This window comes from Anomaloglossus baeobatrachus, chromosome 9, assembly GCF_048569485.1.
Source record: "Anomaloglossus baeobatrachus isolate aAnoBae1 chromosome 9, aAnoBae1.hap1, whole genome shotgun sequence".
NCBI classification, from domain to species: domain Eukaryota; kingdom Metazoa; phylum Chordata; class Amphibia; order Anura; family Aromobatidae; genus Anomaloglossus; species Anomaloglossus baeobatrachus.
In genome coordinates this window covers 118,952,950-118,967,589 of record NC_134361.1, presented here as the reverse complement: position 1 = coordinate 118,967,589, position 14,640 = coordinate 118,952,950, and the positions used below count along the sequence as shown (strand labels likewise).

Here is a 14,640-nt window from a genome sequence, read left to right as displayed (position 1 = left end):
AGACTGAAGGCAACAAAGCCATGAAGGAATAAATATACTAAAACTGTAAACCTTAGATTCCTTAAAGTACCCTATTTTATACTATATACACCTCTGGTTTTCTTTCTAGCAGCTTCATTTGGTAGTCACCTGGAATTTCTTGTAAAGAACAATGCCTTCAGTAGAGTGTTTGTGAACATCAGGAGTAGAGGCAGTGTTGGCACCCTGTTCCATACAGAGATGAGCCCTATTCCACAACTTTTTGAAACCAGAATATGGCAAGAACCACTTAACTAAGAGAAATGATAGTCCATCATTACTTTAACATATGAACGTCTGTCAATACAGAACATGTAAAACCAAATGTAGTTAATAAAAACATCAATTTCTATGAGGAACACCCCAGGAAAGAATGACAAAGAATTAACTATACTGCATAGGATAAGTTCATCAGAATTACCAGCCACACAAAAAGCAAGCTGACAGCACCTCAAGTAACAGCCCTCATAAATGATGCACAGATATCACGTAACAGACACATCTCAACATCAATTGTCCAAATAAGATTGCAGCAATGCATCCTTAAAAGACAGTTTCTCACAAAACAGCCACTACTAAGGACCGCAAACAAGAAGATAGCTGGGTGGGCCAAGGAACACAAGGACTAGACATTAGATAAGTGGAAATCTATACTGTGATCTGATGAGTAAAAATATTAGATTTTTAGTATCAAATCGCTATTTCTGAAACTTAGAAAAGGTGAGCAGATGATTTCTACTATACAAAAGAAATACACAGAAAAAATTTAATGAATATACATTAGAAATTTAATACAAAAATACAAAACGAAACAGATTAAAAGCATACAAACAAAATCTCTTATGGGGGTAACTGCTATAACCTACCCATACAATATGGGGCAAGACCCTCAACTATAACAACTGAAATGCCAAGTTACTAAAAAGAAACAAACCAGCACAACAGTGAAGCAATAACAAAAAAAAGAGACTTTTGTTTACTTACCGTAAATTCTTTTTCTTATAGTTCCGTATTGGGAGACCCAGACCATGGGTGTATAGCTTCTGCCTCCGGAGGACACACAAAGTACTACACTTAAAAGTGTAGCTCCTCCCTCTGAGCTTATACACCCCCTGACGAGCAGACTCAGCCAGTTTAGTGCAAAAGCTGAAGGAGAATAGCCACCCACAAGTAAAAACAGAGCAAGAACCGGAACAACCGGAGACTCTGTCCATGACAACAGCCGGTGATAACACGCGGAACAAGAAATTGCCAACAGGCAACAGGGAGGGAGCTGGGTCTCCCAATACGGAACTATAAGAAAAAGAATTTACGGTAAGTAAACAAAATTTTCTTTTTCTTTATCGTTCCTTTGGGAGACCCAGACCATGGGACGTCTCAAAGCTGTCCCTGGGTGGGAAATAAACAGAAAAACTAAGAAGTAGGCAGAACCTAACTTCACAAATGGGCGACAGCCGCTTGAAGGATGCGACTGCCCAAGCTCTCATCTGCCGAAGCATGAGCATGCACTTTGTAGTGCTTTGAAAAGGTATGCAGGCTAGTCCAAGTGGCAGCCTGACAGACTTGTTGAGCCGTAGCCTGGTGCCTGAAAGCCCAAGAGGCACCGACAGCTCTGGTCGAGTGTGCCTTGATCCCCGGCAGGGGAGGCACCTGAGAACACTGGTAGGCGTCCGAAATGGTCGACCTAATCCAACGGGCTAAGGTCGGCTTAGAAGCAGAGAGGCCCTTGCGCCGACCTGTGGTTAGCACAATTAGAGAAGTGCACCGCCTAAGAGCAGCGGTGCGAGACAGATAGATCCGGAGAGCACGCACCAGATCCAGAGTAAGCAGCGCTTTTTCAAAGCGATGAACAGGAGCCGCACAAAAGGAAGGTAGGGTAATGTTAAGGTGGAAAGGAGAGACCACCTTAGGAAGAAAGTCCGGAGTCGGACGGAGAACCACCTTGTCTTGATGAAAAACCAAAAAAGGTGACTCCGAAGAGAGCGCAGCCAAATCAGAGACTCTCCTGAGGGAAGTTATGGCCACCAGAAATACCACTTTCTGTGAAAGACGAAACAAAGAAACCTCCCTAAGAGGCTCAAAGGGGGGTTTCTGCAAAACCGTGAGAACCAAATTGAGGTCCCAGGGATCCAAGGGCCGCCGGTAAGGCGGAATGATGTGAGACGCGCCCTGCATGAAGGTGCGGACCTGAGCCAGCCGGGCGATACGCCGCTGGAACAGCACTGACAGAGCTGAGACTTGTCCCTTGAGAGAGTTGAGGGACAGTCCCAGCTGCAGACCGGACTGTAGAAAAGACAGAAGGGTCGGCAAGGAGAATGGCCAAGGAGGATGGCCGGAAGAGCGACACCAGGACAGGAAAATTTTCCAAGTCCTGTGATAGATCTTGGCGGAGGAAGACTTACAGGCCCGAGTCATAGTGGAGATGACTTCCGGAGGAATACCAGAAGCCGTCAAGATCCAGGACTCAAGAGCCACGCCGTCAATTTGAGAGCCGCAGGATTCAGGCGGAAAAACGGACCTTGTGAGAGAAGGTCTGGACGGTCCGGGAGATGCCACGGCACCTCTACGGACAGATGGAGCAGGTCTGGGTACCAAGCTCGCCTGGGCCAGTCCGGAGCAATGAGGATGACTCGACGGCCCTCCATTCTGATCTTGCGCAGGACTCTGGGCAAGAGAGCTAGAGGGGGAAATACGTAGGACAGACGTAACTGGGACCAGTCTTGAACCAGAGCGTCCGCGGCGAATGCCTGAGGATCGTGGGAGCGAGCCACGTAAACAGGAACTTTGTTGTTGTGACGGGATGCCATTAGGTCCACGTCCGGAGTGCCCCATTTGCGGCAGATTGACTGAAACACTGCCGGGTGCAGGGACCACTCGCCACCGTCCACGGTTTGACGGCTGAGATAATCTGCCTCCCAGTTTTCCACGCCTGGGATGTGGACTGCGGATATGGTGGACTTGGAGTCCTCCGCCCATTGAAGGATGCGTTGTACCTCCAACATTGCCAGGCGGCTGCGTGTCCCGCCTTGGTGATTGATGTAGGCAACCGCTGTCACGTTGTCTGACTGGACTCGGATGTGCCTGCCCGCCAACAGGTGGTGAAGGCTAGGAGAGCTAGAAGCACAGCTCTGGTTTCCAGCACATTGATTGAAAGGGCTGACTCGGACGGAGTCCAAGTGCCCTGCGCTCTGTGGTGGAGACATACCGCTCCCCAGCCGGATAGACTGGCATCCGTGGTGAGGATCACCCAGGACGGGGCCAGGAAGGAGCGCCCCTGGGACAGAGATAGGGGCCGAAGCCACCACTGAAGAGAGCTCCTGGTCTGTGGCGACAGAGCCACCAACCTGTGCAAGGAGGAAGGCCGCTTGTCCCAACAGCGGAGAATGTCCAGCTGCAGGGGACGCAGATGGAACTGGGCAAAGGGAACAGCCTCCATTGACGCCACCATTTGACCCAGCACCTGCATCAGGCGCCTGAGGGAATAACGGCGGGGCCTCAGCAGAGAGCGCACCGCCAGTTGGAGGGACTGCTGTTTGACTAAGGGCAACTTCACAAGTGCCGGCAAAGTCTCGAACTGCATCCCTAGGTACGTGAGACTCTGGGTCGGAGTCAGAGTGGATTTGGGAAGATTGACATTTGTGGGAAAGGTGCTGTTCGCCATAATATCACTGCAATGATTGGTGTATTTACAATATGAGGAGATCTTTATACTGTCTTTGATGGACTTTAATTATTGTGTGAATGAGTCTTGTACCTGTTCATTGCCGTTGTGCTTCAGCGTTGGAGCGCAAGCATTAGTAGAACAATGACGCGATCATTTGATATTTGTTCCGGCTTGCGTTCCATTTTCCGGAAGGAGCGTCACCGGATGGGTGGCCGACACTATGTGATGATGTGGTCGGCTAGTTTAGATGACGTACTAACTTCCGGTATCATGTGGTTCCGGTCTGTGCGTCACACACTTGAATGGGGTGTACTGCGCATGCGCGCGTGATATAAGATGGCGCGGCCCAGGGCGTTTGGAGCGCGGCACATTTTAAATTGAATATACATATGGAGGACGTGTCTTGGTGAGTGTTCCCGATATGGGACTATATTCCTTCTATGATATTTCAAAGAGCGGTTGATTTATACAGACTTGTTTGTTCTAGTGTGCGTCCGGAAATGGGCATTTAATGTGGCCTAGCACCAGGACTTAGAGGTCTTGTTTTTTTGGCGAGTGCTCCCTTTGGGGTTTGATACTCTGATGTAATGGTGTTTTTCAGTGGTGGACTTATGGTGACTTTTGTTTCATTTTCAGTCCAGCACTGGGTTTCCACTGGGGATGCTTGCCCCTATGAATGTGGAATACCCCTAATATTAGTATTACTGACTTCCCTGAAGAATATAATGAAACGCGTCGGAAGTTATACATCTACAATGATGGAAGTTATACATCTGTAATGTTTAAGTGAACCGAGGAAGCAAGTATACTCGATATATGAGGATTGATATTCCAGGTTTGCTGCATGAATATAGCCCGCCTAGAGTTGGTGAGACCTTCCCTTTTTTCAGCGGGACCCCTTGGTGAGGAGGGTGGTTTCTTGAGCTGTTAAGAGGTTCTGGGTCTCTTTGTCCATGTCATTTGCATGGGCAATATTTACGTGTCACATACATTGGTGTTGATCCCTGAGTAGCCGGAGCCAGAGACTGTGTGTTATTGCATAGATCATACACTTTTGCGATGGTCTCTGTAAGGCTGTGATCAAACACTAGATGTATGCATTTCTTCTTTTAGAATATCACTATCACCAGTGACCCTGTTCGCTTTTTAATTTAGTTTATTAAATGTTATGTTTTATATTAGTGTCTCCTAGGAGATTTTTGTAAATCCAAACCTTGCTGCTAAGTATTGTTCTCGATTATCTTTTGGAGGTTTATGAAAACAAGAATATTCTGCTATTATAACTAATGAAGATTGACAAGCCACCCGAATTGGGCTAGAGTGGCGAGAGTGAGCGAGACACTCCGCTGACAGTCCACGCTGGATGAAGCCTTGACTAGAAGGTCGTCCAGGTAAGGAATCACTGCCAACCCCTGTAGGTGCAGGACCGCAATCACTGCTGCCATGGCCTTGGTGAATACCCGAGGAGCTGTGGCCAACCCGAAGGGGAGAGCCACGAATTGGAAATGTTCCTCTCCGATTGCAAAACGTAGCCAACGCTGGTGTGAAACTGCAATTGGCACATGCAGATAGGCATCTCTGATGTCGATGGACGCTAGGAAATCCCCTTGGGTCATTGAGGCAATGACTGATCGCAGAGACTCCATGCGAAAATGCCGCACCTGAACATGCTTGTTGAGAAGCTTGAGATCCAGGATGGGCCGGAAGGAACCGTCCTTTTTGGGGACTAGGAAGAGATTTGAGTAGAAACCTCTGAACCATTCCCGGGCGGGAACCGGTACAATTACTTCGTTGGCCAGCAAGGATGCCACGGCCTGTGAGAAGGCGGCGGCCTTGGAGCAGGGGGGAGTTGACAGAAAAAATTGTTTGGCGGGCTGGAAGAGAACTCTATCCTGTAGCCGTGGAAGATGATATCCCTCACCCACTAATCGGAGACGTGTTGAAACCACGCGTCGCCAAAGTGGGAGAGCCTGCCACCGACTAAGGACGTTGCTGGCGCGGACAGATAGTCACGAGGAGGCTGCCTTGGCGGCAGCACCTCCTGCGGTCTTCTGTGGACGCGCTTTTGGGCGCCAGTTGGATTTCTGGTCCTTGGCTGAGTTAGTGGACGAGGCCGAGGGCTTAGAGGACGACCAGTTGGAGGAACGAAAGGAACGAAACCTCGACTGATTCCTGCCCTGGACAGGTTTCCTGGTTTTGGTTTGTGGCATGGAAGTACTCTTCCCGCCAGTAGCTTCCTTAATAATTTCATCCAGCTGTTCACCGAACAGCCGGGACCCAGCAAAAGGGAGCCCAGCAAGGTACTTCTTTGAAGAAGCATCTGCCTTCCACTCTCGAAGCCACAAGATCCTGCGGATAGTGAGGGAATTAGCCGAAGCCACCGTAGTGCGGTGAGAAGCCTCCAGCATGGCAGACATGGCATAGGATGAAAAAGCTGAAGCTTGGGAAGTTAAGGTAACCATTTCGGGCATAGATTCCCTGGCGAGGGAATGCATCTCCTCTAGAGAAGCAGAGATGGCTTTGAGAGCCCACACTGCTGCAAAAGTCGGGGAGAACGAGGCCCCCGCCGCTTCATATACGGATTTGGCCAGAAGGTCAATCTGGCGGTCAGTGGAATCCTTAAGGGAGGTGCCATCAGCCACCGACACAACGGTCCGGGCTGAGAGTCTAGACACCGGGGGGGTCTACCTTTGGGGAGTGAGCCCACTCCTTGACCACCTCAGGTGGAAAGGGAAAACGGTCATCAGAACCACGCTTTGGGAAGCGTTTGTCAGGACAGGCCCTGGGCTTGGTCACAGCGGCCTGAAAACTGGAGTGGTTAAAGAACACACTCTTTACTCTCTTAGGCGAGGTAAACTGGTGCTTTTCTGCCAGAGAGGGTTGCTCCTCTGATACTGGCGGATTGAGATCCAGTACAGAATTAATGGACTCAATCAAATCACTAACATCTGAGTCACTTTCGGACAGATCAATGGGGTACATGGAGTTAACCTCTGAGCCCCCCGTAAAGGCATCCTCCTCGTCCTGCGAGTCATCTCCTGAATCAGAGCCGCGGGACGAGGAAGGAGAGGAAACCCTGCGTCTCTTCTTAGAAGGACGGGGTCTGGGACCAGATGATGAATCCTCTGTGAGCTCCGGTCCTGAGAGACCCCTAGCAGCAGAGGCGCCCTGTGAAAGGGGTTGATGCATGTTCAGCAAGGTCCTGGACAGAAGTCCCATGGAGTCAGCAAAAGACTGGGAGATAGACCTAGAAAAGGATTCTACCCAAGCCGGGGGTTCAGCCACAGGAGCAGGGGCAGCCTGAGAGACCACTGGGGGTGAGACTCCAGGCTGAGGTACCGCCAGGTTAGAGCAGGCATCACAATGTGGGAAGATGCCCGGTTCAGGCAGCAGGAGCTTACATGCAGTGCATACTGAATAAAGCTTTGGAGCCTTGCTCCTCGTGTGACACATGCTGCTGGAGTGGGGGCTCTGACAGAGAATGAACCCCAGAGAGTATAATCAGAGGTCCACAACCGGAGACCGGTTGTGGCTTACCAGACCACTGGAGCGGTGTTGTGTGCCCTCCAGATCCCGAAGCCCGGACCCCCAAGCACAGCACCTCAGCAGAGATGCTGCAGACCAGCGCTGCAATGTACTGATCGCAGAGAGAACGCTGATAAAATGGCCGCCGGAGCGGAGAGGGGGGGCGGGGCTTGCTTGAGGAGCGGGATCTGGAGGGCCAAAGAGACATACAGGGGAGGGGACACACTGTAGTGGGAAGCGTCCCTCCCCTGTGTAGAATGGCCGCTGGGCGGAGCTGAGCCTGTCCCTCTGCATGAGTGACATGCGAGGGTAGTGAAACCGAAACTAGGCCTCCGGCGAAGCCAGGGCCTAAATTTGAGCGGCGCGGCCGGCGCGCAGGCACCATCGGCGCGGTTCTCAGGCGACAGCCAGAGAACCCGCCGGAAATGTCAGAAAACTCAATCAGCACACTCTCCCACAACAATAAAGTACAGGGACCCCCAATATATAAACGTCTCAGGTACTTAGCTTGCTGAGACGCAGGGCCAAGTCCTTGGGGTGGAGTGCTCCAGTCCAGCAGGGTCCTGAAGGGCTGCGGATGGAGACCGGTCTCCTGCCAAGCATGGAGACCGTGCTGGCTCCCACTTCAAGCCAGAGCCCATGAGGGATGGTGAAGGAGCACGGCATGTAAGGCTCCAGCCTAGGAATCAACCTTACAACACCGCCGACACAGTGGGGTGAGAAGGGACATGCCGGGGGTCCAGACGTGGACCCCACTCTTCAATCTCGTTCCAAAAGGAATAATCATATGAGAATGCATGTGTGGATGTATGCCTCCTGAACACAAAGCGATAAACTGGCTGAGTCTGTTCGTCAGGGGGTGTATAAGCTCAGAGGGAGGAGCTACACTTTTAAGTGTAGTACTTTGTGTGTCCTCCGGAGGCAGAAGCAAAATACCCATGGTCTGGGTCTCCCAAAGGAACGATAAAGAAAAGTAACATATGAATATTAAATTATGCACCATAAATAAGTTAAAAAAACGAACAACATAGATATCTAAACACCCCCCAAAAATGAAATAAGAAGAATCAACCCAAGAATCAAATGCCAGAAGAGAGTGGGGAGGGTCAGGAAATGAGACCCCACACGTTATGCTGCTCTCAAGTCTTACCAAGGGTGAGGTGCCCACCGTGCAGTATGGACTGGGAGGTGTGATGGCGTGGGGTGCTTCGCTGGTGATTTATTCCAAATTCAAGGTACACTTATCCAGTATGACTATCCCAGCATTCTGCAATGCATGCCATCACATCAGGTTTGCACTTGATTCACCATTTGTGCTGCAATAGGACACCGACTCAAATCGCACCTCAAGGCAAATCAGCCAAAAAAGTGCTCAGCACCTCTGGGACCTTCTGCAAGACTGTTCTCGGCAATTCCAGGTGACGACATGATGAAGCTGCTTAGAGAATGCCAGGGGTGTGTGTGTAAGCCTCATCAAAGCAAATAGGGGTACGGTACAGTGGGGAATCTAAGGTGTAAGATATGTTGGTTTGTTTCACGTGTTTCTTTACACATAATCCATATGTGTTGCTTTGTGCTGTTGCTGCCTTCAGTCTAAATCTACAGCGTGCACATTAAAATAATAACAAGGAAAAGAAATGCATGAACAGTGTGTCTAAACTTTTGACTGGTTCTGTTAGCAGCAAATTTCCATATAACTTGATCCCTGCTATAGACACTGGAAGGGAATTAGTCATCAGGTTTTGTCACCTGATCTGAGAGCAGCAGGATAGAGAAAGAGACCCTGATTCCAGCAATGTGTCACTTACTCACTTGCCTTCTGTAGTATTGACAAAATAACTTTGATCAGTAGAAAATTATCACTAGAGGACTAATAAACATGCATCCTCCATATTCATGAGCTCTATGTATCCCCACCCCTCACAGTGATTGGCATCTTTCTGCCTATGCACAGTGTTCACAGAAAGCTGCTAATCAGTGGTGTGTGCAGGGTTATACGTAGCTCAGCCTTAAGAAAACTGGTAGATCTGCAACAGATAAACTGTGATTTTTATCAAAACTGGAAAACTGTAGCAAGCAGCCAAGTAAGACATCACTGGAATCAAGGTGTCTGCCCCTACATCATGCTGCTCCTTTTAAAGGGTTTACGCCAAGGTCGTCAGTTCGTGTGTCTTAATATGACTGGGGATAACTTGCCGATTGCTGGGCACCCAATTCCTGGGATAGCACAGGTTTTAATAAGAGAGTCTCTGCAGAGCCCCCTCTGAATGGAGTGTAGGTAAGACACGCACACCTTGCCTCCATAACTGGATATGGCACTGCCGGAGATAGCCTTGTAGTGTGCTCGGCTCTATCTGGCAGTCACATATAAAGCCTCAGGATCAGAGAGGGCCAGTGGTCAGTCTCTGAGATTTCAGCTGCTTTTAGGGATAAGGAATTACATACAAACGTGATACAGATCCTTTAATTGTGCAGCTCAATTAGTGAATAAAAGTGTAGTATATCTAAGACATTTAACCAAAACGTACAATGCCTTTTCCTGTACACGTGATCTTACCACACAAGTCAGAAGCTTTGTCCAGCCCTTCAGCCTCCGCAATCATTTCCGCCATGGCCAGCATATCAGCTTCTAGTGGATTGGAAGGAATTTTCACTTTCAGTTCCTCAATGGTTTCCACAATTTTATCAGTATTTTCCAAAGTGGTAGGTAGCAGCAGGGGGACAGGCACCTAATGTAATAACAGCGGCAGGAAAATTGACAACACTATACAAATGTAAAGGGAGCAATGAGTGAAATAAAGGAGGGAACGAGGGCAAGAGAAAGGAGGAAACTCACCGGAACAGGCACCGAGAACGGAACAGGCACTTTTTGAGAATATAAATTCATAGGTACTGGCACAAATATGGGCACAGGGATAGGCAGAATAATAACCTGTGGCTTCCAATCCTCATCTACAGCACAAACAGAAGAAAGAAGAACTCATCTCTGTGGGTACTCACAATATAGGACATTTATACGGCTCGTGTATAGCAGTGTTTTGTAGAAAACAGGTAAAACTTATCCCAAATAATGGGTAATGGTCATTATAAAAAGCTCCTAAGAGGAATATGCCATCAGGAAATGTATATAATGAACGGTGACACCGCCTATTGTGATCCTGTGCTATCTAATGTATATAGCAGTATTAGGCTGCTTTCACACTACGTTTTTTTAGCATGCGTCATGAACTTTTTTTTTACTGCAAAAGCGGATCCTGTTTTTGCAGAGAAAAACGCATGCAAAAACGTGTTATTTTGCAGGATCCTGTCACTTGAAGTTTATGGGCGGGCATTGGAGTCATGTGATCGGGAGTGAGGGGAACTGAACATGAGACAGGGAGCCGGCATCTGACAGCTGCGGAGGCTTGTAACCAAGATAAACATCGGGTAACTTGCTTGGATAGCCGATATTTACCTTGGGTACGAGCGTCTGCAGCTGCTAGGAGCCAGGCTCCCTGCACACGTAACCAAGGTAAACATCGGGTATCCAAGCAAGTTACCCGATGTTTACAATGGTTACGAGTCTCCGCAGCTCTCACTGATCACACCAGGCTGGTTTCTGGGCATGCTCAGTAGAGCAAGCAGGATCCTGTCTATCAGCATGCCAGCGTTCACATGCAGTATATAGTCAGGATCCAGAAATTTGCAGTATTTTGATGCAGCTCAAAAACGCTACGAGTAGCGTTTTTGAAAAAAGTTAAAAAACTGCAAGTTGCTGGATCCTCACTATAACGCACGCAAACGCAGGTGAACGCATGTTGACGCGAATCCATTGCAAATGCATTGAAATGAAAACGCATTTGCACTGGATCCGTTTTTGCGTTAAAAAAGCAGCCTTACCTGTAACTGATATCCTGTGTTTCCACATAATGAAACTGCTGAAAAGTACTCCTTTATGAACAGGAATTGGGAGTGTAATATTAGGTTTATTAGTGCCCAGTATGGAAATTGCAAGATTTTTGTAATCACTTTATGCAAACGGACAGTTTAGGACCATGGACCGGTCACTGATCTCCCTGAGAGTCCGCATCCAGAGCTAAGGATTAATAATAGGGGAGGTTATCAGTGTGATATGTGACGGCCGCTCTATGATCTCACTGTAGAGCTGTGTGTGATTATAACCGACACATCTGCAGGAGCCTCTCAGCTTCAGCCTCCACCTCACAGGCAGACAGGGTTGTAGTATTGTTGCAATGCAGCAGAGCTGTGAGAGCTGCAGCAAATGTGTAGTTACTTGTCTCACGCTGCTAACTCCCCTTTTTATATAAAAATCTCTGGAGACACTGTTATTATCCATACAGCATGTTCCCCATAGCCTGGAAGAGCTCATTTACATATAGCTGAAACCAGAAGTTTAGATACACTATTTTAAAAGACAAATCTGCATGTTTTTCTCTTTATCTGACATGAAATCAGAATAAACCTTTCCTGGTTTAGGTCAATTAGGAACCAAAATTATTAATATTTGCCAAACGTCAGAATAATGAGAGAGAGAATGTTTTAAGGCATTTTTATTACTTTCTGCAAAGTCAAACGTTTCCATACATTTCATTAGTATTTGGTACCATTGCCCTTAAACTGTATGACTTGGGTCAAACGTTTTGGATCTCCTTCCACAAGCTTCCAACAATAGTTGGTAGGAATTTGGGCCCATTCTTCCTGACAGAACTGGTGTAACTGAGCCATGTTTGTAGGTCACCTTACTCGCAGCTGACTTTTCAGCTTTGCCCATAAATTTTCAATAGGATTGAGAGCAGGGCTTTGTGATGGCCACTCCAAAAAAGAGAATTTTGTTTACTTACCGTAAATTCTTTTTCTTATAGTTCCGACATGGGAGACCCAGACCATGGGTGTATAGCTTCTGCCTCCGGAGGACACACAAAGTACTACACTAAAAGTGTAGCTCCTCCCTCCGAGCATATACACTCCCCGGATGACAAATCCAACCAGTTTAGTGCAAAAGCTGAAGGAGGACATCCACCCATAAGTAGAGATAGAGTAAAACCCGGAATAACCGGAACCTCTGTCTACAACAACAGCCGGTGAAAACACACGGAACAAGAAAGCTGCCAACAGGCAACAGGGAGGGTGCTGGGTCTCCCATGTCGGAACTATAAGAAAAAGAATTTACGGTAAGTAAACAAAATTCTCTTTTTCTTCATCGTTCCTTATGGGAGACCCAGACCATGGGACGTCTCAAAGCAGTCCATGGGTGGGAATAAACAGAAACTGAGAAGTAGGAAAACCTAACTTCACAAATGGGCGACAGCCGTCCGAAGGATGCGTCTGCCCAAGCTCGCATCTGCCGAAGCATGAGCATGCACTTGGTAGTGCTTCGAAAGGGTGTGCAGACTAGACCAAGTGGCAGCCTGACAGACCTGCTGAGCCGTAGCCCAAGAGGCACCGACAGCTCTGGTCGAGTGCGCCTTAATCCCCGGCAGGGGAGGCACCTGAGAACATTGGTAGGCATCGGATATGGCCGACCTAATCCAACGCGCTAGGGTCGGTTTAGAAGCCGAGAGACCCTTGCGCTGACCTGTGGTCAGCACAAAAAGAGAGGTGCACCGCCTAAGAACAGCGGTGCGTGACACATAGATCCGGAGCGTCCGCACCAAATCTAAAGCATGCAACGCTTTCTCAAAGCGATGCACAGGGGCCGAACAAAGGGAAGACAATGAAATGTCCTGGTTAAGGTGGAAAGGAGACACCACCTTAGGGAGAAGGCCCGGAGTCGGACGGAGAACCACCTTGTCTTGGTGAAAAAAAACAAAAAGGGTGACTCTGAAGAGAGCACAGTCAAATCAGAGACTCTCCTGAGAGAAATTATGGCCACCAGAAAAACCACTTTTCTGTGAAAGACGAAACAACGAAACCTCCCTAAGAGGCTCAAAGGGGGGTTTCTGTAAGGCCGTGAGTACCAGATTAAGGTTGTGAGGTAAATCCTGGGATATGAAGAGGAATTATGACTAGAAGTCATAATTGCTCTCATCACTCCCTGGCAGTGCCCCCCCCTCCATTCTTGTTCTCAAATGTCCAGCATCTGTGAAGGTGTCACATCCCACTTACACCTCCAACAGCCATCTCCTCTGATATGGAGATGAGATGTTGTGCGGACAATGGACCCAGGATGACTCCCTGCCGTCACCCTGTAACAAGAGTTGTATCTCATTAGCAAGGCTTGGAAGTAGCCAGACAGAACGACTCCAGTAAAAAATGGTTCATATCTCGCAAGCCATATCTCCGATAAATATGGCAACCATAAAAATGGTGTTTGCGCAGGCGGACGATGCTAGCACACCTTTTTTATGGAAGGGGGAGCTTGGGAAATACCCCAGGCGTGATATCAGCCATATGGGAACTCGTAGACAGGTCATGAGTCCCCTCGTTCTGTAGCTAAATTCATAACTGTCACAATGAGAGCATTGGCGTCCGCCTACGACGCTCCCAGGCAAAGTTATGGCCAATATCCCCTTTGCTGGATAATTCTGATCCATGCAGGGGGAGTGGCAGTGCTTCCCTGTGAGGTCACTAAGGTAGGAGGGGACCTGGATCTGTCCAGGTTGATAACCCTCCTTCGGCCATTTTCCAGGGTTCTTCTCGCTGGGGGCACGTGTAGGAAACATCTGTGGGAGTTCCTGGAAACCTGGTCTACAGCGCCCCCCTGTGGCCAGACGCACAAGGTAACTGATTGAACTGTGTATGCCTGTTTGTAACCCATGCTTTGATTGTAACTGTACTCTGACATATGTATATTCTGTAGATTCCCTATTGTATATATTGTAGTTTCTAGTGTGCTTTAGGCGATTAAATTATATAATTAATCTTGGGCTGTTCTGTTATCTCGATCTTGAATCCCACGACTGTGTGTTCGGCTAATAGTTACCGTGAAGCGGTTGGTGGCAGCGAGTTGTGCCAAGGATTATTGTGGGGAGGCCAGTGAGATTCGGGAAGATATTATATATTCCGCCCGCGGAGGTCGGGGGAATATATACCTTACTCTCACCGGGGACCCTTCAATAATCGGCATAAGTAGTATAGCGGCCTCCTTGCTTATTGTCGGGCAATTCCATAATTGGCCTGACTATAAGAGGGGCGCTAGAGAGCGCGTCACGTGCTCTGTCTGTCGGTCGGGAGGTATAAAGTAGGGGTGACCCCCACTTGTTACCCCCCGATTGTGACGTACTGGTAGCCAGCGCGGGGGATTTCTGAGTGACCCCCCCGGTGGTTTGTGACATATTGGTGGCAGCGGTGGGATCGAGATAATAGTGTGTGTGAGTGTGAGACCCATACTCCCAGACACTAAAGACTGCCTGCAGCAGCTGTGGCTGCTGGGGTCTTCAGACTAGCTCAACACTAGAGTGTCAGAGTGCAGATACTGTAAGGTGTGTGGAGGC

The 14,640-nt window shown here is 48.5% G+C and overlaps 1 protein-coding gene across 7 annotated transcripts in view; it reads right to left on the bottom strand.

Annotated features, from left to right (window-relative positions):
• The window catches only part of ZMYM3 (zinc finger MYM-type containing 3), a 202,837-nt gene that overhangs the window by 29,026 nt on the left and 159,171 nt on the right, over window positions 1–14,640 (bottom strand). For all 7 annotated transcript variants that reach the window (XM_075323963.1, XM_075323961.1, XM_075323960.1 and 4 more), the window contains exons 16-17: window positions 10,044–10,159; window positions 9,765–9,936 (exon numbers count right to left, since the gene is read on the bottom strand). In XM_075323963.1, the coding sequence (XP_075180078.1) occupies window positions 9,765–9,936; window positions 10,044–10,159 (288 nt within the window). The remainder of the gene's footprint in view (window positions 1–9,764; window positions 9,937–10,043; window positions 10,160–14,640) is intronic.